Source organism: Heliangelus exortis, chromosome Z (genome assembly GCF_036169615.1).
Source record: "Heliangelus exortis chromosome Z, bHelExo1.hap1, whole genome shotgun sequence".
Classification (NCBI taxonomy): Eukaryota; Metazoa; Chordata; class Aves; order Apodiformes; family Trochilidae; genus Heliangelus; species Heliangelus exortis.
In genome coordinates, this window is record NC_092454.1 from 2,340,820 (window position 1) to 2,367,754 (window position 26,935).

Genomic DNA, 26,935 nt, shown 5'->3' on the forward strand with positions numbered 1-26,935 from the left:
GAAGTTCTTCAGCAGGAGGGTGCTGAGACTCTGGAACAGATTGCCCAGAGAAGCTGTGGCTGCCCCCTCCCTGGAGGTGTTCAAGGCCAGGTTGGATGAGGCTTGGAGCATCCTTGTCTGGATGAGAGGTGTCCCTGGGCATGGCAGGGAGCTTGGAGGAGATGAGCTCTGAGCTCCCTTCCCACCTCAGCCATCCCATGATTTTCATCAATTGCAGAATTTCAAGCACACAGACCATGCTCTGGGGATGAGAGGTGCAGAGAGCATTGACTTTGAAAGGACTTAGGACAAGAGATAAGAGAAAGAAGAGTTTTAAACTTAAAGAGGAGAGATTTAGATGAGATATTGAGAGGAAATTCTTCACTGTGAGGTGGTGAGACACTGGTCCTGTGGCTGCCCCTTCCCTGGAGGTGTTCAAGGCCAGGTTGGATGAGACTTGGAGCATCCTTGTCTGGATGAGAGGTGTCCCTGCCCCAGAAATCAGATGATTTCTGAGCTCCCTTCCAACCTCAGCCATTCTCTGATTCTTGTGGCTGCAGGTGTCCCTCTGCCTGCTTCCCTTTTCTTGAAATGCTTCAACTCAGGCAGGAGAACTTTGGCTGAAGTCTCCTTATATCTACACTGAAGATTCCTGGAAGAGAAATTAATATCAAGAGTACAAAATCAGGCTGTGCATTGCTGTAGTTCTTACAGCTGAAGCTCTGTAGTCCAGATACAGATAGAAACTGAGAATCAACACCTGATGTGGATGTTGAGCCTGGTGGGACTTAAATTAAATTATATAGTTCTGAATCTTTGTTTTTGAATGGAGTTACAGGCTTTAGATGGATGAAGATTTAAGTGAGATACTGGCTGAAGGTTTTGGGGGGGGGGGGTTGTTCCCCCTGCATCACTTTATTAATTTAAATATTAATTTATTATTTAACTCCTGTCTCCCATCATCAGAACATCTAAACCTCTTTCAGTGAACAACCATCATTTTGCCTTAGGGATGGTGACAGGCTTTGAGCTGGCACTTTGAGGGGACTGTTGGATGGTTCTGGGATTTCTTTCTGGCCTGAAAACAGTTAACTGAGAATTTGCTATGACTTGGAGCTGTGATTTCTTACTCCACCATGTGTGTCTAAGTCCTCCCTTGGCATTTATCACCCTTGCTGGTGTTCCAGCAAGAGATTATTCTCTGGGTTGTGGTAGCTGGATTGCAGTTGGACTCAGTCTTGAAGATCTTTTCCAACCTCTGACTCTCAGTCACTTCAGAATTGATGATAAAATAGATTTTTTTTTATCTTCCATTTTTAACTCCAGTGCCTTGCTGATTTCCAAGATGCTGATGGGATCTCAAAGGTGTTAATCCCCCAGTTAGCTGCAGGGTAACCTACAGATAATCTTCAGCACACAAAGTGTCCATGTATTCCTTTAGTTACTCCCTGTTAAACCAGAAGTTTGATTTTATTTGAAAAAGAAGATAAAGTCTCTTAGAAACCCAGTGGTAGAGGGTGCAACTCTGCATTCAGTCCCACTCAGTACAAGCTGCTGGTGAAAGAAGCTCAAACCACATCTCACCACTTTCTGGCTGCTTCTGCCTCTCCATTTTTTTTTCCTTATATTTCCAGTTGTTTGGCCACACTGTGAGCTGAGAACTGAGCTGGCTGAAAATTGTTCTTCCCTTCAACTTGCCTAAATAAATTAATTTTTTTTTTATCTGGCCACATCAATATTGGGTCCAGAAAGCAGGAAGAAAGGTGCCAAGGAAATGGGCTCCTGGTTTTGGTGGAAGCACTTTGGTCATTTGGACCTTATCTGAACTTCTTCCTACATCTTCTCCTGCTCCCACATTTGAAGTCTTTTCCCCCAGAAGCTGCCTCCTGTTGAGCCTTAAGCTGATAGGAGGTGAAAAGAAAATGCTCCCAACATCCTTAAGAGAATCAGGGAATGGTTTGGGTTGGAGGGGACATTTTAAAGATGATTTAGTTTCATGCCCTCCCATGGGCAGTGACACCCTGCCCCAACCCAAGCTGCTCCAAGCCCCATCCAACCTGGGCTTTCAACACTTCCAAGGCCTGGACAGCAGGAAAGAATTTCTCCTTAGTACCTCACCTACATTTCCCCTCTTTCAGCTTGAAGCTCTTCCCACTCATCACTTCATGCTGCTGTCAAACTGATTTTGTTTTAATTCATTCATTTAATCAATTTCATTTTAATTCACTGACCTTCTCTGAGATCTCCCTTAACACCTCCATCACTTTTTGGCCTCTCTGAAGAGCTGCCTACTTCAGATTGTTCAAAAAAAGCTTTTACTGTTAATTTTTATACCTTTAGCAAGCTGTTCCAAAGTTATTTTTGGCCTGATTTGACAGGGTTTAGCATTGAACTTGCCAGAGCTTATGTACCTTTTTCTTTCCTGATTTGGAAAATGCAGTCTTTTTACATTTAATAGTCTCCTTCCTCTGCAGTTGAGTCATGGTGCTTTTTTGTTCTGTTTGGGGCCTCTAATATCTGCTGTGCATCCTCTCTGAGCCCTTCTCTTGGTGACTTGGAGCTCTCTTATTGCTTCTCTACAAACATTTCATAAGCTGAGCCTCTTTTCTTACCTTTTTCTTATGGTTTTTTCAAGGGGGGGATGAATGCTACATCAATACTAAACTTGCTAACTAGCAAAATTAATTCAATTTTGATAAGATAATTGGAAACAGGAAGAATCCTCTGAACATTTTATAGACTTAATGTACTTCATGTAAGAATTCTTGTGGAAATACCCATGTGGGAGGTTGGCGGGGGTTTTGGTTTTGGGGAAGAAAAATCAGATCATGACCTCGAGCAAAAAATTTTCTTTGTCTGCTAGAGAGGGGAAAGCAGAATTGTGGGAGGTTTCAACAGAATTTACTCTGGAAGGAAAATCTGGGTCAAATTAATTCCATCAAGAACAGGAGATGTGTTTTAGGCACCACAGCAGCTGGTGGTTGTTTGCTTCCCACTGGTTTTGTCTCTGTGTGTGTTTATAATAGAAAAAAATCTATAATGGAAATAAAATATAGTGACTGTGTAAAAATCTGCAAATTAAAGGTGAAGTTATATTTTTATAATATAAATCTGTAGGAATTAGTATACTGTATCAATATCTCTTTAGTGTGTGTATACAAATATATACAAAAATACCTGGAGAGATAAAAATTCAAGGATGCATAGGTCTTATGATAATATATAAGCCAAGATAATGTATAAATATAAGCCACATGCAAATATATGAAAGTAAATACAGATACATATAATGTAGATAATAGAAAAATATTGCAATGGGGGAAAAAAATCTTTTGGCTTCCATGATTTCAGGTTTGGCTTCAGGTTTTTCCATGTAACTCACTTGTGAATGGAGCCTCAGTGGGCTGAATTTCTGGAAGTGCTTCTCTCAGCAACTGATGTTCTCAGAATGCCTGTGAGGAGAAGACCTCTCTTTATACAGATTTATACATATTAATATAAATGTATGTACAGACACTTGCATACACACAGTCCCATCCCTGCCTTTAGCATCTAGGTGTTTTTATTCCTCAGATCAGGAAGCTGGAGAGTTTAATGCTGGGTAATAATTGTTCTTTGGGTTCAGGAATTGCTTATAAAACTTAGGGTTGTTTCCCTATTTCACTCCCATGCTCCCTGGGAAGCTGTAAGTTGGGAGCTGGGGTAGAACTGGTGGCATCTTGGGTATTTTTCTGATCCTGGGAGGATGGATGGATGGACCCATGGATGTTGTCCTGCCTTAGCCAGACCAACCAAGGGCACTGAGAGGTAAATGCTCTCATTAAGTAGAAAATTCTCATTTTTTACAGTCAGGAGAAACAGAGGAAATAACTTGTGTGCAGCTGGCCTGAAGTTGTCCATCCAGCTGATGTTCCAGCCAGGATCAAATCCCACTGGCCTGATCTTTTAGCCTTGGGATCTGACTGCCAGGCCTTGCTTCAAGGTTACTAAAACATTCTGTTTGCACATGATAACTTGTGGAAGGCTCCCACTGGACCAACAATTTCAGGTGTCTCTGAGCTTGAAATGCAGAACACAAATGCCTCCTTTTGGCTAAAACAAATCCTTTGCTTTGCTGAGTGGAGTTTAGGATATAGGCAACCAATACCCATCCTTCCCTTTTGCCTGAGAGTGTTGTCAGAATTCCTGAAGAATCCCTGTCAGATCAGCTGTGATTTGGGTAGAGCCTGATACCCCTCAGCCAAGGGCAGGGAGCAAGCAGGATGTTGGGAAGAAATTCTTTGATTTGAGGGTGCTGAGCCCCTGTGCCAGGATTCCCATGGGAACTGTGGCTGCCCCATCCCTGGCAGTGTCTCAGGTCAGGTTGGATGGGGCTTGGAGCAACCTGGGCTGGTGGGAGGTGTCCCTGACCATGGAAAGGGGGTGGGAATGGATGATCCTGAATCCTAGAATCCCAGAATGGGCTGGGTTGGAAGGGACCTCAGAGCTCACCAAGTCCAAGCCTTGCTCCACTCCCCCCGTGGTTCCCAGCCCATGGCACTGAGTGCCACATCCAGGCTCTTTGGAAATATCTCCAGGGCTGGAGAATCCACCCCTTCCCTGGGCAGCCCATTCCAAGGTCTGAGCACCCTCTGGGGAAAGAAATTCTTTCTAATGTCCAACCTAAACCTCCCCTGGCACAACTTGAGACCTCTTGTGCCCTCTTGTCTTGCTGAGAGTTGCCTGGGAAAAGAGCCCAACCCCCCCTGGCTCCAACCTCCTTTCAGGGAGTTGGAGAGAGTGATGAGGTCTCCCCTGAGCCTCCTCTTCTCCAGCCTCAACACCCCCAGCTCCCTCAGCCCTTCCTCACAGGACTTGTGCTGGATCCCTTCCCAGCCTCCTTGCTCTTCTCTGGACCTGCTCCAGCACCTCAATCTCCTTCCTGAGCTGAGGGGCCCAGAACTGGACCCAGGACTCAAGCTGTGGCCTCCCCAGGGCTGAGCACAGGGGCAGAATCCCTTCCCTGGACCTGCTGGCCACGCTGTTCCTGAAGGTCCCTTCCAACCCAAACCTTTCCACAAAAAATATTGTGACTTCCCACTCACCTGCTCCAAAGATTTCTTTGCAGACCTGGCAGCTGCTGGAGGTCTCCAAAGCTTGGAGCAAGGTAGGGCTTGCTTGGGGGGAGTGTAGGGCTTGCCAGAATTTGGCAGAAGAGATTTCCATGAAAATCTGAGGGACTTTTCAGCAGTGAGAGCAGCAGCCCTGGAGCTCATGCCAACCCTCACCCTGTGCAGGGCCACCCTGCTCCTCAAATCAGCATTTTTAATGCTTGTGTGGACTGAGGATGATTTTAGGTTATATTAAGTAGCTGTAGTAACATTTTTTTCTCAAAAGGTTGGGCTGGGACCTGTTGTAGATGACAGCAAAGGAGGCAGCCACGGGTAGGGCTCAGAATTTCCTACTTGCACTCCGAGAGAGCAAACCCTTTACTCTTTCTGGCTTGGCACTGCTGCAAAATCCTTAACAACAGGAAAAGCCTGAAGGAATCCCTTGCCCTGTGGTAAAACATTTTTTGGGGACTGAAGATAAAAGATCTTGGAACTGAACATGCATGCTGGAGACAGAAGCAAGTGCCTCAAAATGTAACTTATGTTGGGGTCAGTACAGATTTTTATTTAATTCAGGCCATAAGGTAGCTTAATAACAAATGGCAAATAATTATTTGGAACTAAAACTTTCCTAATACATTCTGTGTAATTTCAGTTTTTAGGAGTAAAGTTGATGAGTGTTAGCACATGTTTCTATATAATTTCAGTGGTAACTATCACTTTTTGTTAGGGAACAAAATACCTCTCTATTAAAAAGTGTGTCAGCAATATTCAGTCAGCCTTTTTCTCCCCTCATAGCATTGGATTTATTTTTTTTTAGCAAATTTGAGGCACCAAAACCTTTCCCAGCACCATTCTCTCCAGGCTGGCTGTCTACAGACAAGCAGCTTCATAGGTAAGAGATGCAGAAGAGGACTTCAAATACTGTGTGTTGGTTGGAATCCAACCTTGGTGTCTGGTGACAAGGACTTGTTTGATGCCTCTGGACTTGATTTCAGCTCAAGCCCTGAAGCCAAAGGGCAGGTGTGAACATAAACCAGCTCCTCAGCCTTGGCAGGAATTTCTGTCCTGGCTTCTCTCAGCTGAGGTGGCATTTTCTGCAAGTAGAAGGTAGGGAAAAATGTTGCCCTGCTTTGCCTGGGATAGTCCTAGGGCTTGCACTTCATTCTTTTTTCAGGACTTTTATATTCAAAAGTAGGATTTTAATAAGGTTCACATGGCTGGAGCTGTAGATTCCTGTAGATAAGCTTATAAAGCACTTTCTCTAGTGAAATCCACTTTTCAGTTGCTCAATTTCTACTCAGCTTCAGTTGTTTGTGATAAAACTTTTCATGCTGAGTATCTTCCTTAGGGTGATTTTTTTTTTTTTTTTAAATTTTAATTTTTTAAATATTTTTGTTGTTGTTTGGGCACTGCTTTAATTGACAACAGCCCTTCTGTTTCTGAGAATGAGGTTAGGGAAAAATGTTACTTAACCAGTGGTGAATTCTTACATCTGTTTTACTGAGGATTTTTAGAGCCTTCATGCCTTGGAACAGGCTTTGGAGATTTGGGAAAGGGGGGAGTGAAACCATAGACAAAGCTGTGCCATTTGCAGTCCCTCTTTTTTTACTAAACCTGGCCAAGCTACAAGGTCCTGCAGCTCACCCTTTGCATACATTGAGCAGCAAAATGCTTGGAACATGGAATTTTCATGAAGTGTGTTCCATGTAGCATCATGGCACTGAGGTTTGGGATGCAGATCTGAGGACTGAGAGCTTCTTCCAGGATAGAATCCCAACCTGGGACTGGGAAAAACTTTAAAGCTCATCCAGTTCCATCCCCTCTAAGTTCATTGAGGAAGCTTAAAGGTGTTGACTTTGTTTCTAAATCCTTCTGTAGTTTTTCTGATGAAATGAGAGGGGGTTTTTTGGTGGCTTTCTCCATTCCTGATGCACTTGGGGTGAGAAAAACTTGGATGGGAATGCAGGTCTCTGATTTTCACACTCTTGGGAGAAGATGATCTTTTTATTTTGAAGTTCATGACCCCTCCAAAAAAAAAAAAAAAAAAAAAAAGCATAGTTGGGACTCCTGCTCTAGAAAAAGCCAATATTATTCTAAATATCACAGCAAGAGAACTTCTGAGGTCTGGTGGTAAAAGGGGATAAATAGCTAAAAATGAAACATTGTTTTTGCAGTGAATGGATGACTTTGCTTTTTTTATTCCATCAAATCCATGCAGTTTGGTATTTATAATCTCTGTCAGTGTGGTGACATTTGAAAGGTCATGGCAGGTGTTGGAGGTGGGATCAGGCTCAGGAAGCAAAGTGGAAAAGACTTTGAAAGGCAGGAAAGCCAAATCCGTGGATGCATTTTGGCAAAGAGAGAGGAGAGGTGGGAGGGGGGGCTGGGATTTCTGGACTCTGAACCTGGGGAAGAAAATCTTTCAGGGTTTTGTATGGAACTACTGACAGGAATAAGGAATTGGACCAAGCAGTGTTTAGGCTGAATATGGGGGGGGGGAAAGCAAATAATCTGAACAATGAGGTCTAGTGGATTATGGAATGTGCTTCCTAAAGGATGTGGTTCAGCTCCAGTCCCTTAAAATTAGAATCATGGGATGGCTGAGGTTGGCAGGGAGCTCAGAAATCATCTCCCTGCCATGCCCAGGGACACCTCTCATCCAGACAAGGATGCTCCAAGCCTCATCCAACCTGGCCTTGAACACCTCCAGGGAGGGGGCAGCCACAGCTTCTCTGGGCAATCTGTTCCAGAGTCTCAGCACCCTCCTGCTGAAGAACTTCTTCCTCACATCCAGCCTCAACCTCTTCTCCTGCACTTTCAAACCATTTCCCCTTCTCCTCTTGCTGGGCACTCTTGGGAAAAGTCCCTCTGCAGCCTTCCTGGAGGTTCCCTTCAGGAATGGGAAGGCAGCTCTGAGGTCCCCATGGAGTCTTCTCTTCTCCAGGCTGAACAATCCCAGCTCCCTCAGCCTCTCCTCCCAGCAGAGCTGCTCCAGCCCCTGGAGCATCTTTGGGGCCTCCTCTGGACTCATTCCAACAGATCCATGTCCTTCTCCTCCTGGGGACACCAGACCTGGAGCCAATATTCCAGCTGGGGTCTCACAAGAGCAGAATTTAGGGGGAGAATCCCCTCTCCTGACCTCCTGGCCATGCCCCTCTTGATCCATCCCAGGCCAGGGTTGTCCTTTATGATCCCCTAACATCCCCCTGGCACACTGGGAAATTGCTCCCATGGAAAAGTGATGGTAGGAAAGTATTTCTCTATTTTTAGCTTTCTTCTAACACAACTCAGCAGCTGGAAACAAGGACAGGAGCCAACAGTATGGGAGGTGCCAGCTCTCCATGGGCCACCAGAAAAGTCTTCATCAGACCACAGTGTCAGAACCCTTGGATTGACTTGAATGTGACACACACAGAATAAGCATTAAATAAGGAAACAGAAAGCCCTCAAGTTCCCAAAGCTCCTGCTTGGATGTTGTAAGAAGGAAACAAGGAATTGTGCTTCTGAATAATAAAGTACTCACTGGGTTTGGTGGAGGAATTACATGGTGGTAGCAATTATGTGCAAAGAAAATCCTTTTTTTCTTTAATTCACTTTTTGCTTTGCAGATGTTGCTGCAACATTGAACAGTCTTCTGGATGCTGAAAGTTTGATGAATAAGGGAGCAGGGTGGATAATTAGGAGTTGATTTCATCAGTTTGCTGGAACATAGGGTAGATCTCTTCTGGTTGGTGACCTTTTTGCACTTGGTTTTCTTTTCTATCTTGTATTTGGGGCTTTGCTTCACTGACTTCTTTAGCCTCCTGTAGTTGGTGTTCCTTCCATTTTTGCAACAAGAGAGCAGGATTCTTATTTTGGAAATATTAAAATAATCAGAAGATATTGAGATCTTCTGAAGATCATGTCTGCCAAAACTCTTTAATTCTTCCTTTTCAGTCTCACAAGCATCATGTGAACTTTGCAAAATAGTTTCAAATGCAACAAAACTCCTTGGCAGGATGCTAACAATGAGAGAACTTGTGTGGAAGAGATCTTAACATCTTAACATATATTAATAAGACAGAAATGGGCACATTTCAAAAGGCTGCACCTGTGTTAAGTGGAATTTTAATGCTATGTTTAAACTTCAGAAAGGATGGGCTGCCCAAAATAAAAGCTTGATGAGGTTCTATTATGAATATAATAATTTTGCAACTGTTTTAAAGAAATTAAAAATAGAAAAAAAATCTCTTTTTCCCAAAAAGATCCTTTGAAATAAGTCACACCAGTTCCTTCTGTGTTAATTTAGTGCTTTGGCCAGGGGATGAGAGGCTTCAGCTGGCAAACCTTTACATTCAGGGTCAGAAAATAAGATGGATTTTGTGGAAGAATTACAATTACTTCAATAAATTCCAAAAAAACCCCTCACAAATCTACAGTAGATCAGAATTTGTTGATAGGCTAACTTGAAATAATGGTAGTCAGTGCTAGGTCAGTTGTCTGTACATTCCAGTGCTTTTTTAAAGCAGTTCTGCTTGGTTTTTTCTTTTAAAAATGCCTTGAAGTGGAAGCTCTTCACATTTTTTGTCTTTTTGTCAGGTGAACCTCTGAAGAAGTGCATTTGAAGTGGTCTCCAAGTAGGTACAAACATGAACCCTTCTTAGCTGTTGTTTTGTAAGAGGGTTCAGAGATTTCTGCAGAGCTGTGTTTAGCATTAAATAACACTGCTGGGAGAAAGTTCTTTTTTTTTTGATCAACCTGTCAGAGCTTTTATTTTGCCACAAAGTGTTGCTGCACAGGCTGCCAGACCAGATTAAAATCTGGGGGTTGTTTTCATGGCTCTGAGCAGGGTTCCTAACCATTTTACAGAAGATCTCACATTATCTAATGGAAAAAAAAAACCCACAACCCATGCTTTTAACCAAAATCTGCTTGCTTAGCTGTACGACTAGGGAAACAGATTTGTCCCTTGAAACTTTTATTTCTTTTTAACTAGATTTTTACCTTCAAATCACTGTGAATCATTGTTAACCTCCATACCCTTGCATCCTATACATCATCTCCTCAAAAGGGATTTCAGAGAGGTACTCCCAACTGCAGTCCTTTTCCAAAGCCCTTTCATCTTCTGTAGGAATGCAAAATTATGAGACTGAATTTAATAACGCTGTAACATTAATTTTAAATCGCTCTTGATCCTGGAGGTTTTCTTTTTATTTATTTATTTTCTTAAGAAATTTATTCTTCACTATTATGTTGTCTACCCACAATAATGAGCAGTGCTGAGGAGCTTGACAGGACTCTCAATCTGGAGGTTCTGGTTTGAGCAGTGTTAGTTTCTGTGTTTTGCCTAAAACAGTGAGTGGATTAAAAATACAGAAGAAAAATGCTCCATAATGGACCAAGTTGGTTGTATTAAAAATTATTATTTTCCAGCCTCTGAAGGGGCTACAAGAAAGCTGAGGGAGGGCTTTGGACACGGGGGGGTAGGGAGAGGAGAAGGGAAATGGGTTAAAACTTGGAGAGAAAGGGGAGATTGAGGTTGGAGATGGGGGAGAAATTGTTGAATTTGAGGGTGCTGAGCCCCTGTGCCAGGTTTCCCAGAGAAGCTGTGGCTGCCCCATCCCTGGCAGTGTCTCAGGTCAGGTTGGATGGGGCTTGGAGCAACCTGGGCTGTGGGAGGTGTCCCTGCCCATGGAAAGGGGTTGGAATTGGATCATCTTTAAGGTCTTTTCCAACCCAAACCATTCCATGAGTCTCTGACAAAGGCAACAGGGAAGCTCCTTTCCCTCCCATCAGAGGCTGCTGTGAGGATTGCTCCGTGAATCCTTCACTTGGCATCTGCTCTGACTTCAACCTTCTCCCCTTCAAATTGTTGAACTTGGTGGTCTTAAAGGGTTGTGTGATCCTAACATAGGCTTTTATTTCACCCCTCCTAATTTCCATTGCAGCAATTCCTTTGCCTTCATTTTCTGGAATTCCCACTAATCCTTCCTTCCCTCTCCATCCCCGCTGCCGCGCGACTCCTGAAAGTTTCATTTTGAGCAACCAAGTAGCCAAACCTCTTGTTTCGTTGCACGAAGCTGAATCTTTTTTTCCCCTCTCCCAGATTTTTTTCCTCTAAAGGAGTTTCCTTCATGAAAATATCAGCTCAGGTGATGGTTTTCTTTGCCTTTTTTCTCCAGCTGGCCTCTGGACAGTCTTCACTCTCGGCGGGGCAGGGAGCAAAGCCACAGCACAGCTGGAGCAGTGCTCTCCTCTTGCTAACCAGAGTCTGCTTCTCCTTCTGGTCTTGGCCAATCTGACTGATGCTCCAGATACACCCAATCCCTACAGACAAGCTATTATGTCCTTCAAGAACACACAAGGTTTGTAGCTGGTTTGATTTCAAAGCCTGAACTGCTATAAATGAAGTGTTGAGTTGTTGCAGGTACTTCCGAGGTTCTCCTTCCGAAATTTGTTTTCCCTCGGGTCAGCCCGTGGGAGAGCAGTAATAAAATCATGGAATCACAGAGTCATCATGGTTGGAAAGGATTTTCAGGATCATCAAGTCCAATCATCAGTCTTCAACACCACCTCAACCACTAAACCATCTCCTGAAGCACCATACCTACCCATTTTTTGGATACCTTCAGGGATGGGGACTCCACCACCTCCCTGGGCAAACTCTTCCAATGCTTCACCACTCTTAGGATTTTACTGGAGCAGGAATTATATATTACTGGACATTGGAACAGGTTGTCCAGGAAGGTTGTGGCTGCCCCAGCCCTGGAAGTGTCTCAGGTCAGGTTGGATGGGGCTTGGAGCAACCTGGGCTGGTGGGAGGTGTCCCTGCTCATTCTGGGGGTTGACACTGGATGAGTTTTAAGGTTCTTTCCAACCCAATCCATTCTGTGAATTTTTTTCTGAGAATTTTGAGATGGAATTGCTCAGCTGCTGGAATTTAGTGGAAGGGGAAGTCCTTCAAATCTTTAGAAAGCTCTCATAATTTCATAAAATATAAATAGAACTGACCAGGAAGTAATTTGGTTACCCCAGAAGTCTGCTGGAGTCCACCTAAAACTTCAAAATACTTGGAGAAATTCTGTTGAGCTGGAGTCACATTCCTTAGAGCTAAGAGAAGCATTTGAACTGCTAACTGGTCTGGTTTGCTGACTCAATTCTTGCGTTGCAGTTGTGAGGAGAAGTGGCTCAATATAAACATTGCCATATATACAAAAAGTTGGAGCTGTTTCAGTGCTTTCCTGGGTTTTGAGAAGGTTCCAGGCTGTGTATCAGCACATGCAGTGCTCTGCTGACTCAGTGTCTCCTGGTGGTCCTGTATGGGATGCAGCACTGCTCCAACACTGTTAGATCCTTACAAAAATTTTTAAAGAACCTGTTCTATGGCCAAAAGCCATATTATTTTCTAGATGTGTACATTTATATAATGATTTGTTGTTTCCTGTTGTTTCTACTGATGATATTCAGTAGACTGAGATGAAATTTGATTCATACCAACATTCTGATGGGCTGGTAAAAAGCAAATGGAAATGGAAGGTTGGTTATGGTCGTAATGATCTCTAATGAGTGACTGTAATATGAAAACTTTTTTTTTTTTGTCCTAAAATCATAGAATGGTTTGGGGTAGAAGCACCTTTAAAGGGCCAACTGGGTCAGGTTGCTCAGAGCCCCATCCAAGCTGACCTGGAATGGTCCCAGGGATGGGGCATCTCCCACCTCTCTGGGAAACCTGGGCCAGGGTCTCCCTACCCTCATTGTAGACAGTTTCTTTCTTACTTCTGTTAAAATAATTTATTTAATTCAGTTAGCACAGAACCCATCAAATTCAAGGCAGTTTTCTTTACATGGTCTAGAAAGCTTAATTTTTCTGTTGGTCAATTTAATGTTCTGCAGAATCATAGAGAATATTCTGCAGTGGCTGAGATGATTTTTTAATACTGCTGAGTGTATTGGGGGGGATTTTACAGTTTATTTTTTTAATAACCTTTAATTAACAGATAACAAAATGCTCTGCATTTAAGTGACACGATTAAGACATCAACAGAAGTGAAGTTTGGTTCCTCTCTACAACATTTCTTGGTTGTCTCTACAACTCCCTCCAAGGAGGTTGCAGGGAGGTGGGTGCTGGGCTCTGCTCTCAAGTGCACAGTGCCAGGAGCAGAGGCAATGGGCTGAAGCTGCACCAGGGGAGGTTTAGCCCAGCTCTGAGGATGAATTTCCTGCCTGAGAGAGCAGTCAGGTGTAGGAATGGGCTGCCCAGGGAGGTGGTGGAGTCCCCAGCCCTGAGGGATTGAAAAGCCATGTGGGTGAGGCACTGCAGGACATGCTCCAGTGGGTGACACAGATATTGATATATGGATTTCATTTGGGATTTATTTATAGTGGGCATGGTGATACAGATCCCTTTGTTTTATTAGGGGGAGGTGTGTTGAGGGGTGGACACAGTGATCTGAGAGGTCTTTCCCAACCATAATAACTCTGTGATTGATTCAGAAATCTGCTTTATTCTCACTTCCAGCTTGGGCACAGATGGTAGTGTGAATGTGAGCACACTGCTGTAACTTTGGGCCTTGTCAGGCTACATGATGTGGTGTTAGAAATCACTTTACCCCCCAGGCTCTCCCAAAGATGCAACTTTTAAAGCCCTGACACACTTAAATTGCACTGGAAATGATCTGACAATGTTGCCCTGTGTGCTTGTGGAGCTCAGAGGGAGGACAACCTCAGTTTCTTGGCACAACTGAAGCTTCATGAGACCCTGTTGGACCTTGGTGCCCATAAAACTTAAGATTCTATTTATTTTTTTTAATGATGATTTTGATTTTCACCTTACTGTGGTGTCTGTATAAAATATTCCCCCCCCCTTGGAATTTGTTACCAATGGGGTCAGCGCATTTCTTAAAGGTTGTTCTTTTTCTTTCTTTCAGATAGCACAGCTTTTTCAGCATCAACCCCTCATGCTTTCCAGATTAATTTTAACAGTTTGTACACAGCTCTGTGTGAGCAGCAGAAATCTGATCAAGCCACTCTCCTTCTCTACATGCTTCTGCATCAGAACACCAACGTCCGGACCTACGTGTTGGCACGGACAGACATAGAAAGTCTTGTAAGTATTGCTCTGCTTGCTGCTCTCCTCACAGGGGCTTGGGAGCTTGGATGTCACCTCTGACCCCTGCTCTGTGTTGGGGTGGTAGCTTCTGGCTCATTTATTGGCTGGTTCAACCTCACTTTCTCATTTTTATTGCGTCGTCTCAGGAGTATGATGCAAAACAGGACACTGCAGGAAAGGTGAGAGAGAACACAGGATGGCTGAGGTGGGAAGGGAGCTCAGAGCTCATCTCCTCCAAGCTCCCTGCCATGCCCAGGGACACCTCTCATCCAGACAAGGATGCTCCAAGCCTCATCCAACCTGGCCTTGAACACCTCCAGGGAGGGGCAGCCACAGGACCAGTGTCTCACCACCTCACAGTGAAGAATTTCCTCTCAATATCTCATCTAAATCTCTCCTCTTTAAGTTTAAAACTCTTCTTTCTCTTATCTCTTGTCCTAAGTCCTTTCAAAGTCAATGCTGTCTGCACCTCTCATCCCCAGAGCATGGTCTGTGTGCTTGAAATTCTGCAATTGATGAAAATCACAGAATGGCTGAGGTTGGGAGGGAGCTCAGAGCTCATCTCCTCCAAGCTCCCTGCCATGCCCAGGGACACCTCTCATCCAGACAAGGATGCTCCAAGCCTCATCCAACCTGGCCTTGAACACCTCCAGGGAGGGGGCAGCCACAGCTTCTCTGGGCAATCTGTTCCAGAGTCTCAGCACCCTCCTGCTGAAGAACTTCTTCCTCACATCCAGCCTCAACCTCTTCTCCTGCACTTTCAAACCATTTCCCCTTCTCCTCTTGCTGGGCACTCTTGGGAAAAGTCCCTCTGCAGCCTTCCTGGAGGTTCCCTTCAGGAATGGGAAGGCAGCTCTGAGGTCCCCATGGAGTCTTCTCTTCTCCAGGCTGAACAATCCCAGCTCCCTCAATGTCTGGGGATGGGAGGTTACTGACCCACTTGCTGTTTTAAGAGCAATTATCCCCCAGATTGCAGAGAAAAATGGCAGTGAGATACCTGCTTGTGAAAAACAAGCTCTTTCACTAAAAATGTTTGCTTTGGCTGCTGAGCTGGGCTGCAATGCTGTGTGCTCTGCATTTTCTTGCTGCTCAATGAATCTGGACTGGAATAATGTATGTGAGGATGTATTTATATTAACTGATGGGAAAGCAATATTTTTTCCTGTGGTATAAATTTAGCTTAAGCAGGTTACTCGTGTGGCTCTGAAGGTTTGGATTTTGGTGAATACTACAGACAAACTATTTAAAACTCTGCTGGGGAAACTATTGCTGACTTTGGACTGAATATAGCACCTGCAATTTTCGGTGTCTGTTATTACCTGCCCCTTGTTTTGGGGCTTTAGCAGTAACTTTTTAATGATATTTGTGTCTAACCAGTTAAAAGCTGCTCCTGATGGAGGAGTGTTAGCAGAAAAGAAATGGGGTGTTGAGTCTTTGCTCCCAAGGAAGAAGGGATGGGAGAAGAGGAATTGAGCTGGAGGTTTAGACTGGAGCTTGGGAAGAATTTCTCCCTGGCAAGGGTTGTCAGGGCCTGGCCCAGGCTGCCCAGGGCAGGGCTGGAGTCCCCATCATTCCTGGAGGGATTTCCAAGCCCTGGAGATGTGGTGCTGAGGGCCATGGGGCAGGGGTGGCCTTGGCAGTGCTGGGTTAAGGGTTGGATCTGATCATCTTCAGGGTCCTTTCCAACCAAAATGATTCTGGGATTTGAAGTGGTTATTTTCTCAGTCCTGGTGTCTAACATTATGGATAAGTTTTAATGTGTGGGAATGACCTGCAGGTGTAAAAATGCAGTTTGGTTACTATTTGAGGTTGAATTTTAGTAGTAGTCAATTTTTTCATTTCATCTTCTAGCTCTTTTTTATTTCAGTGGGGACTCTTCAAATAGTTTTCGTTCTGAGAAGTGAAATACTCATCCTAAAGCTGTGTGTGCCTCAGCCATCTGGATGCAAAGGAAGAAGTGTTCAGGGGAGTAAGGGTTACAGAAACTGTGTGACAGAAACTGTGTGACCTGGTTCTGTTTCCAGGTGGAAATGGCAAAGAGAGTTGCTGCTTGTGGCCTGGAGGTTGCTCAGGGATGGGGAGGGGGAGAAAAGAGCCTGGAAAGGAAAATGTAGTGAGGGGAGTGGAAAAGGAAAGGCCTTTCAAGAACTTTTGAGATGTTTTTAGGGCAGGAAGACTGGATGCAGTGATCTGGGGGGACAAATCACTTCTCAAAGTGAGAGGGATTGAGTAGCTACTCAGAAATCTTGGTAAAAGTAGTTCCCAATGGGAATGTGTCAGTATCAGGATCATGGTGCCCTTTTTTAAAGTAGTTTGGAGAAACACTTAGGACTTGGAGCACTCCAGAAGCATGAAGACTTTTTTTGTCAGTGGCAGTTTGGCTTAATATTCATGAGACCTAATTTTTTGGCCCACAAGTTAACAGGGGAGTTGTGTTGGGTCATTCTGAAGGACTACACAGGTATTTGGGAGACATCTTCCAAACTCAGAAGTGGTCCCAGTGGTTGAGGAAGTCTTTTTGTGTTCTCCTTGCAAAGTCAAGTGGTAAATGAAATTCTTTGGTAGTTTTATGTTGCTACCTGATATATAGGATCAAACAATGCTTTGGGTTGGAAGGGACCTTTAAAGCCAGGAACATCTTTGACTCCATCAGGTAAGGGAGCTTTAAAGCCAGGGACATCTTTGACTCCATCATGTTGCTCAGAGCCCTGTCCAACCTGAGCTGGAATGGTTCCAGGGTCTGTTGCTACATTCTGAGTAGATATTCTAGGACAACTTGGTCTTTGATCTCAAGATCTATCTTCTCAAAACACAATTCCATCAGCTTGAGTTCTAACTGACGAGAGGTGCTTGTGAAGGATACTTTGAAATGGTAAAAAAGAGGGAAGATTTAGATGAGATATTGGGAAGAAATTGCTGAATTTGAGGGTGCTGAGCCCCTGTGCCAGGTTTCCCAGAGAAGCTGTGGCTGCCCCATCCCTGGCAGTGTCTCAGGTCAGGTTGGATGGGGCTTGGAGCAACCTGGGCTGGTGGGAGGTGTCCCTGCCCATGGATAAAAGTTGGAATGAGATGATCTTTCAGGTCCCCTCCAACCCAAACCATTCTGTGAACGGGGTTTGCAACAAATAAATATTTTCTGCCCTCTGCTTTTCTTGCGTTGTCTTGACCCTGCCTGAAGCATCTCTCAAAAGAAGTTTTGTGGCCTGCAGCATTTACATCAATCTCTTTGGTTTTAATAGAAACTGGTGTGTGGTTTAATCTGTTCCAAGTGTTTGGGGACTGCTTGATGGTAAGAGAACATTCTGGTAACTTCAGAGCCTTGTGAAGCACTTGGTGTCCTGCCTGCTCACCAGAGTAGGTTTCACATGATTCATCCTGCTGCTCTCAGCCTGTTTGGAAAAACAGCAAATCTTTAGGTGTCTAGAAGCTTCCTGGAACATGTTCTTCATCTCCACCACTATCTTGGAACTGTGTTTTTTTTATTTTTTTATTTTTTTTTTCTCCAGTTCCCTTTTTATCCAGGGTATTTTGTGATTGAGGCCTGTTTCTGCAGCTTGGGGGAAGCCACGTTGTACTGAGGCAGTGGAAAGCTAATTTTCAGTTGGTAGAGAGACAACGTTTGCATCTGGATTAACTTTAGCCTAGCATTCAGGTATGCTTGCTATTGCAGTGAAATCTCATTTCCATGATTATTGCAAGACTTTGGCTTTTGCTCTTCAGCCTGGTGGAAATGTTGCAAGACCTCGGGCTGAACTCTCATCCCAGTGGCAGTTCTCTTTGGCTGCCTGTCATCCAGAATTGGAAAACCAGGCCTTTTCCAGTCTTAACCTGCCCCAAACTGGTTCTTTGCTGGGATTCTCTCCATGCACCAAAAGGGGGTTTGAGTTTCAGATCTTTGTGCACCTCAGCTCCAATTTTTGATGAGGAAAGTCCTTTCAGATCAGGCTTCTGCTGGCACAGATGTGTGAAGATCTCCACGAACGATTTTCTTTTCCCATAGTCTAGAATGGAAATAAAGCTTTTCAGAGCCTTTGGTAACTGGTATGGCTGGTAATGTCATTTATTGGGAATTGAAATTCCATGTCTGACCACAAGAAAGAATTTCTTTAGACTCTGGTGGAGGCAGCATGAAACAGATGGAAGGTGCTGGAATAACCCACGTCACTCTTTAGGGGTGGTTATTTCAAGAGGGAGAACTTGGTGTGATATTCCCAAGGGCAGGGTGACAGACAGGAGGTTTGGAGTCTCCTCTCTTTGTCTGAGGTGTTTGGAAGACTTAAATAACAAAAAGTTGTTTTTTCTTTTTCCTTCCTGCAAGGTTCTGCCAATTCTTGAAATCCTGTATCACGTGGAAGAAAGGAATTCCCACCATGTTTACATGGCTCTTATCATCCTGCTGATCCTGACAGAGGATGATGGCTTCAACAGGTCCATCCATGAAGTGGTGAGTTCTTCTTTTGTAAATAATCCTGCAGCTCTCAGGTGTTCCAATCCTAATTTGGAATAGAGATATTTTGAGTAGAGATATTTCTTTTGAATATTTCTTTCTGTAGATGTTTCCTCAGCAGTGGCTGTGGTCATCCAAAGTTGATGGCATATCCCTTTTTTTTAAGGACCAACACAAAATTCTCCTCTCTTAGAGGAGATACTGCAGAGGAGCTTTTTATTCCCTGTTTTGTTTTTTTTTTTTTTTTTTGATGTTGCCTGTTGCAAATTAAAGTAGTTGTAGTCAGGTTGGCTGCCTCAGAGATGCAGAGTGTCTGCCCTGGAAGTGATGAGGATTGAAAAAAAATAGAGAAAACCTTTTTTGTTTCTCTTGAAAAACTTTGCTCAAGCAGTTTCATGCAGCTGAGAGCAGCTTTTAATGGGAGTTTTATTTTCCAGGCTGAATGTTACTTCCTTACTTGGCATTTCTTTTTCTGTCTTTCTGCTAGTTTAATATCTATTTTATGTTCTCCATATAATATGATCCAAATTTTTACTACCTTTGCTGGGCCTTGACCATCTGTGCTGGAGAATACCTGGGATAATGATGTTTTAGTGTCCTAGCTTCAAAAACTACTCTGATGCAAAATATACCTGCACTGGTTTTATTTCATTTTTTGACTGGAACATGGAAACTCTTTTTTTTAAATAAATTAATGAAACAGAGAAAGCTGGAAGCAATTTTCAATGTCCCTAAATAGAACTCTTCTCCCAGGTGAATTTCCAGCCTGTTTTGGACAAAACTGGTATTTTTTGTTTGGTGCCAAAGACTTGAATGTTTACTCTCTGGAAGTCCTGATTATTTCTTAGATCTGTGTCTGTAGAAAGCAGGAGGAGATGATGTTTATCTGCAGTTCCCTGTAATTTCTAGGAAGCAGCTTTTAGGAGGAGCACCTATAGTAACCCTGCAGTTAACTGAAATATTTTTCTGGAGCTTTCTTCTGCCTCAGCTTCATCTGCCTTGAACCTGCACATGTGGAGGAGGAGCTCACGTGTGATGGGGACTTTTGGGTTCTGTATCTGCTCTCATAAATTGAGTTTGCTGAGGATCAGAGTAGAGCAGCCAAGGTTTCACTCCTGCCCCAGTCTCTTCTCCCATCATTTCTCATTCATTTTCAAGGCTTCACCATCTCCCACCTTGTTCCTTTTACCCTTTACTGTTTTTTTTCAGTTCTTCCTTTGCTTCTTCCATCTTCTTCTCGATTGATTTTTTTCCTTTTCATTCAGGTTTTACATTAACTTCTTCTTTCTTTTACTCAGTGCTTGTGTTTTGCCACTGCCAGGTGTCCTGTGGGGAGAAAAGAGGTTGCCCCTTGTTGAAACCTTCAGCTGTGCTCTCCAAAACTCACCAAAATAAACTCTGATACAGGCAAGAGGGTTGATGACTGTGATACCAGTTCTTAAAAATTCCTTATGGAAAGGATTCCTCATCTGTAGAAACCCCACAGCCTGTTTTATTTGTCAGATATAAAAATGATCTCCTTGATCCACATATTTCTGCTCTTCCTGAGGTTTAGGAGGGGGTTACAAATGGGAGCACTGACTTTTGTCTTGTGAGCTGTTGAGGAATGGAAATACAGGTGGTGGGTTCCTACAGATCCAGTGGGGGAATAAAAATTATTGAATAAGTGTGCTTAGTGTCCCACTTTGTGGCAAAAGAATTTGAAATCACACTGATAAATCATTTCCCCTCTGAAATACTCTCAAATCATTTGAATGGGTGTTTCTAGGTATGGGTGACCAAGTTTCTACTCAAAACCAGCAGCACAAAGTAAGAAACAAGGTTCAGGCTCACTTAAGTTTTAAGTCCACATCTCCTAAAGGCTGAAAGGGTGTTAGAGGGCAGCAAAATGAATAGAGTCAGAAAATTGTACACATTTTATGGAAATATCTTGCATCTAGTGCCAGTCCCACAACTGGAATGACATTATTATTTGCTGCAAACATTTATCAAATGCTAGCAATTACAGCAGGTTTTTATTTATTTTTTTTTTTCCCATCACTTGGCTGAAGGATGAAGAGAAAAAGGATTTTCTATATTTTAAGTCAACCTGTTTTTCTCTCTGCCCCTGTGTAACATGTGTACTGTTCTTATAAGAATCATGACTGTACAGTCCATTTCTGGGCTATTTTTTCTTTGTGGGATTTAACCCATGTTTATTTATTGATTTCTCAACTTAATTTTAGTAAGCAGAGTTTTATAAATCTGGTGATTACACCGGCTGGTAAAGAGCTCAGGAAACCACAGAAACTTTTTGACTGCTGAAACATTTTTTTTTTTGTTTGTTTGTTTAAAATGAATGTGGTCTTAGCTGCCTGGAAAATGTGATCAAAACCCCATAGGTCTTGTTCCTGCAAGTGGCTTTAATGCAGTGAGGTCCCTGGATGCACATAGAGCTCAATTTTTTTCCACTAATAATAGTAATAACAACAAAATAAATCTGAGAATTCCCTAAAGGGGACAAGTAGTTGTGATTTTTTTTCTTCTCTAGTTTATGAAGCTATAAATGAAATGACATGGGATGTGAAAATAACATCAGGTAGTACTTTATGTAGCTGTTACCTGTAGTGCTACTGTAGTAAATAGATGGTAAATCACAGTTTAACTATGTTTACTTTTATTGTGTTAAGAAATATCCCACAAAGTTATAGGAAACTGAGACTGAGAAGCTCAGTGGGCATTATAAATAGAACAGAGTTCCTCTTCTTTGCATCTGCAATTTTTACACCCTGAGAGTCCAGGAGCCTGGTGTTAAAAAGAGTAATTAATCAAAAGATTTTAATTTTTATTTGTTTTTAAAAATTATTCTTACAGTGCAAGTCTGAGCTTTTTGGTGTTCTTTTTTTTTTCCCCTTTTTAAATTTTATCTATTAACCAGATGGTCCAGATTGTGGCACTGGGTTCAGGGTGGTGATTTTGAAATTTAAAATGTTTTAATGTTTCCTCTGAACCCCCAGTCTAGGTGAGGGATGGTGGTGGTTGCTGCTGTTGATGGTTAAATAAGCATTTCACTACCTTCCCCCTCCAGGGGGCTTTAGTCAGGATGGGGGAGAGGACAGGAGAGGTGGCAGGGACTGATGTGTAACTTGTAGACTGAATTTTGAGCTTTTTTTTTTTTTTAATAGTAGCGGAATATTCCAAGGCACAGTTGTCACAGAAAATGCCATTTTCCAAGGCTGATGGATTTAAAGTTTCAATGAGAAATTGAAATGGAGTGAGATTAGGGTGTGAGGATGTCTTGCCCATGGTTACAGCTGTCAAGGTGTCCTTCAGCAAGCTCAGGTAACTTCATGTTTTGCATTAGGAACCTGGAAATTGGAAAGGGGTCTTTGTGCTGGGGCTCTGCTGCTGATAATCTGACTAAATTTGCCCAAATTAGACATTTCTAGGAGAAAGGGAGCAGCCTGTTCCCATAGCTACATAGCTGGAGGTAGCCTCATGTCTGCAGTGATGGAATATTCTCATTTTTGCTGCTGGGCTGTTCAGATTGTCCCTGCCCAGGAGGCAGATGTCAGCTCAGGTCTGTAGGGACAAGCTGGAGCTCTGGGAAGTGCTGCTTCCTGCTCCTGGGGGATTGTGCTCCCAGTGATGCTTCTGGTTTGAAAAATCCCCAAGTCCAACCATAAAACCAACACTGCCAAGTCACAAAATCATAAAATCAGAATGGTTTGGGTGGGAAAAGGGACCTTTTGAGGTCATCCAGTCCAAGCCTTCTCCAGTGAGCAGAGCCATCTCCAACTGGATGAGGTTGCTGGAATGGTTCCAGGGATGGGGCATCTCCCACCTCTTCCAGGGGCTCCCAGTCCTTATCCCAACATCCACCACTAAGCCATGTTCCTAAGGAAGTGTCCAGGAGCCAGGAGCCTGGTGTGACAAGGATTAGGAGAAATTGGAAAGAGGCTTTAGTTGGTTCCATGAGGAGCATGGGAGAGGAAGAAATTACACATGGAAAAGGGAAGATTTGGGTTTGCTGAGCAAAGAAGGGGGAGAAGAGTGAGAAAATCTGGGAGGAGGTGAAGTCAGACTTCTTGATGAGAGACTGGAATGGGTGAGGGAAGTGGAATCTGGGAAGAGAAAGATCTGAGAAGAAACTGGGTCTGGGAATGAGCTACAGGGAAGGAAAACTGGAAGGGTGTAGTGCAGGGAACCATGGGTGGGTGAGAAAGTTGTGGAGACTAAGGAAAGATTTTACTAGAGATTTAATCAGTAAGTTGATCTTTTGTCAGAGTAAGTGTAATTGTAACTCAGAGAGGGGAAAAACCCAACCTTTGGGTATCAGTTTAGAGAAATTGAGTAAAATCCCTTCTTTTTTAATAAGCATTTGGAAATACAGAGAATCATAGACTGGGTTGGAAGGGACCTTAAAGGTATTTAGATCCAACCCTCCTGCCATGGCCTGGGACACCTCTCACTAGACATTATCTCCTGTTGTGGATTTTTGTTGTCTGTCACATCAAAACAAAGAGTGGTTTATACTTCCCCTTTCAGTTTTTAAAAGGTGTTACGTTTTCAGAAGACAGGACTTGAAATGTACAACCACAGCTTTAGCCCTGTTTTATTTATGTATTGCAGAATGCAAGCTTAAGGATCATACAGGGTTCTTCAAATCACAGTATATTTTTCTTCTGGAAGGTTCAAGTGAAACCATCAGCTTGAGATGGTTTTTGTTGTCAAAGAGGTTCATTTAGATAAAATCTTCTCTTGAAAATAGATACATTCACGTGGTGATAAATAGTCTGTGTTTTAAGAAATCACAAGGAGTTCATGGTAAGCAAAGCAACTGTGTGCTCTTATTTTAGCATTTTGTGAAGGAACCCAGTAACTTGCTGTGTCTGATCGTGGGTTTCTGCTTAGGATGCTCAAGTTCTCCTGGAGCTGAGGATCTTCTTGCAGTGAGGTTCCTGTGTGTAATCCCATGAGTTACACAACTAACAGCTTTTTAACTTTCCAGTTGCTTGTTCTGTAGATCTTACTTTGTCTTTCAGGCTGTTCTTGTCAGTCATCTAAATTGTCCATCCTGACCAGTTGTCCTTGTTTACTGAAACTCCTTGGGTGACTTTGCTTGCATTTTATACCATCATCACTTTCTCTTAAAATAGTATTAGTGACTTGTTATAACCAGAAATTATACCTGTTTCCACATCCACTCACAGCCCCTTCTATATCTGGAAACATTTCTGGTTGTGATTTCATGTTTCCTCTTTGTTCCTCAGCCTTGACCACCCTTTCCTTAAATACACCTCAAGTTTCTTCTCCTTGTTCTGATTTTCTGTCCTTTTAGGAGAAGGTGTTAACCAGAAATGGTCACACTTGGTGTTTGTCACCTGAGCCAGGTGTGCACTGCTGTTAAACAATGGTTTTCCTGTCTGTACATTATGATTTATATTTATATTTTACTTTAATGAGCTGAACACCTTATTTTGTCTCTTCATGTATGGTACAGATGTGAGTTCCCTGTCTCAAGCTGAATCAGCTTCCCTACTAAGATGAATTTCCTGAGCTTACCAAATATCTTCAGTGGTGGTATCTCCTTTTTATTTTTTTTAGCATTTTAGAATATCTAGTTTGTAATGATATTTTAATGTGTCTCTTGTTGAGGAGACATTTGAATTCATGATTTTCAAAGCCTAAATGGGTAAGAAAAGCCAACTGCATTCACTGGCATCAGTGCTTGGTTTGATCTACTTTTTTAATGCAGAAACTGGTTATCAGTGTCAGGTTGGGTACTTTGATGTACTGAGTCAGTCCCTTAGTAAAGACATGGATCGTAAATGCAGCTGCTTGAGAGAGAAGAAGGTTTAATATAGGGAAAATCCCTCTTAAATGACATCTGCTGGCAGTCCTGAGCCTTGATTACATCAGAACAAAAAATAAATGAAGAGTAAGGCATTAGTAAGGATTGTTAAGTGCAGTAGGTTAAGCTTCAGCTGTGTTTTTGTTACTTGTTGATAGATGTAGCTGTAGATTGTGAGTCTGTAGCAATTTTTGGTGGTGATTCAGTACAATTTCAACCTCTGTAGATTGAGCCATCAGGATATTCATGGCAGGTCATTCTTTGACTATAGCTGCTGCATTTAGAATCATGGTTGGAAAGGGCTTTCAAGATCAAGTCCAGCCATGAATCTTACACCACCTTAACCTCTAAGTTATCTCTGGAAGCACCACATCTACCTGTTTTTTGAGTACCCTCGAGGACAGGGACTCCACCATCTCCCTGGGCAACTTTTCTGATGCTTCACCACTCTTGTAGTGAAGAAATTTTTCTTAAAAGTCCCCTCTGAACCTCTTCTGGTACAACTTGAACCCTCTTGTCCTCCTATTGCTAGTCACTGGGGAGAAGTGCTTTGGAAAGCCTTGGATTTGCCACCTGCAAAATTTAAAAGTAAAAAGAAAGCAAGGTTTTGCTGCATAATGACCCAAAATGACAATAAAGGGTTTGATCCAGCTTACAAATATATATATGAAGGGATTAGATGATCAAGGAGGGGTATCACAGATAGTAGTGGCTTTAAATGGATAAATATGGGAAATTAAAAAACAATGTCACAGAATCATGGAATCTGCTGAGTTGGAAGGAACCCATCAGGGTCATCAAGTCCAAGACCTGTCCCTGTGCTGGGCACCCCCAGGACCATCCCAGGACCATCCTGTTCTCAGTATGTGCCTGAGAGCATCATCCAAACACTTCCTGAACTCAGGCAGCTAGGTTCCCTGGGGAGTTTGTTCCACTGCTCAGCCACCCTCTGGCTGCAAAACCTTTTCCTGAAATCTAACCTACACTTCCCCAGGACATCTTCCAACCATTCCCTCAGGTCCTATCCTTGGTCAGCAAACAGGAGAGCTCAGCACCTGCTCCTCCTCCTTCCCTGGTGAGGAAGCAGTGCTGCCAGGAGGTCTCCCCTCTGTCTCCTCCAGGCTGAGCAGACCAAGTGCCTTCTCATCCAGTTTTCCCTCTGAACCCTTCACCAACCTCCCAGCCCTCCTCTGAACACTCTCTGGTAGCTCCATGTCCTTTTTGTGCTGTGACACACAGTGCTCAAGATGGGGCCTCACCAGTACAGAGTGAAGCAGGACGGTCACCTCCCCTTGAGCTGCTGGGCAGGGAGGAGAAAATCACCCAAAGGCTCCTGAATCCAGACAAGGACAGGGGTATCTGCATTCCCCTCTTACAGTAAAAGGCAAAAAAAAACTTGTGAAGGAGAAAAAATATAATTTAATCTATAAGGAGAAAGACAAAACATGGACAGATACCTCCCCCCATCCCTTCTTCCCGGGCATTTCGCTGCCGCCTCTCCTCAGGGCACAGGGGACAGGCAGGGGGCTCGGGGTCAGCTCCCCACACGGGTGGAGAAAATCCACCCAAATTCTCCTGAATCCAGACAAGGACAGGGAGGTTGGCACTCCCCTGTTACAGTAACAGGCAAAAAAAAAAAAAAATTGGGAAGGAGAAAAAAATCTGATTTAATCTACAAAGGAGAAAGAGAAAATGTGAACAGATACCTCTCCCCAACCCTCCCTTTTTCCCGGGCATTTCACTGCCGCCTCCCCTCAGGCACAGGCGGGGTTCAGGGTCAGTTCCCCACACAGGAGGAGAAAATCCAGACAAGAAAAGGGACATCTGCATTCCCCAGTTGCAGAAACAGGTAAAAAAACTTGGGAAGGAGGAAAAAATCTAATTTAATCTACAAGGAGAAAGACAAAACATGGACAGATACCTCCCCCCCTGCCTTTTTCCTGGGCATTTCGCTGCCGCCTCCCCTCAGGGCACAGGGTATGGGTTCAGGGTAAGTTCCTCACACCGGAGGAAAAAATCACCCAAAGGCTTCTGAATCCAGACAAGGACTGGGGAGTTGGTATTCCCCAAATCCAGTAACAGGTAAAAAACTTGGGAAGGAGAAAAAAAAATAATTTATTCTATAAGGAGAAAGACAAAACATTGACAGGTACCTCCCGCCTCCTGCCTTTTTCCTAGGCACTTGGCTGCCGTCTCCCCTCAGGGCACGGGCAAGGGGTTGGGGGTCAATTTCCCACACGGGTGGAGAAAATGCACCCAAATTCTCCTGAATCCAGACAAGGACAGGAGGTTGGCATTCTCCTGTTACAGTAACAGGCAAAAAAAAAAAAAAATTGGGAAGGAGAAAAAAATCTGATTTAATCTACAAAGGAGAAAGAGAAAATGTGAACAGATACCTCTCCCCAACCCTCCCTTTTTCCCGGGCATTTCACTGCCGCCTCCCCTCAGGCACAGGCGGGGTTCAGGGTCAGTTCCCCACACAGGAGGAGAAAATC

The 26,935-nt window shown here is 43.4% G+C and overlaps 1 protein-coding gene across 3 annotated transcripts in view; it reads left to right on the top strand.

Annotated features, from left to right (window-relative positions):
• The window catches only part of DYM (dymeclin), a 164,898-nt gene that overhangs the window by 47,349 nt on the left and 90,614 nt on the right, over nucleotides 1-26,935 (top strand). For all 3 annotated transcript variants that reach the window (XM_071731262.1, XM_071731264.1, XM_071731263.1), the window contains exons 9-11: nucleotides 11,234-11,416; nucleotides 13,979-14,157; nucleotides 18,479-18,604. In XM_071731262.1, coding sequence (XP_071587363.1) covers nucleotides 11,234-11,416; nucleotides 13,979-14,157; nucleotides 18,479-18,604 — 488 coding nt within the window. The remainder of the gene's footprint in view (nucleotides 1-11,233; nucleotides 11,417-13,978; nucleotides 14,158-18,478; nucleotides 18,605-26,935) is intronic.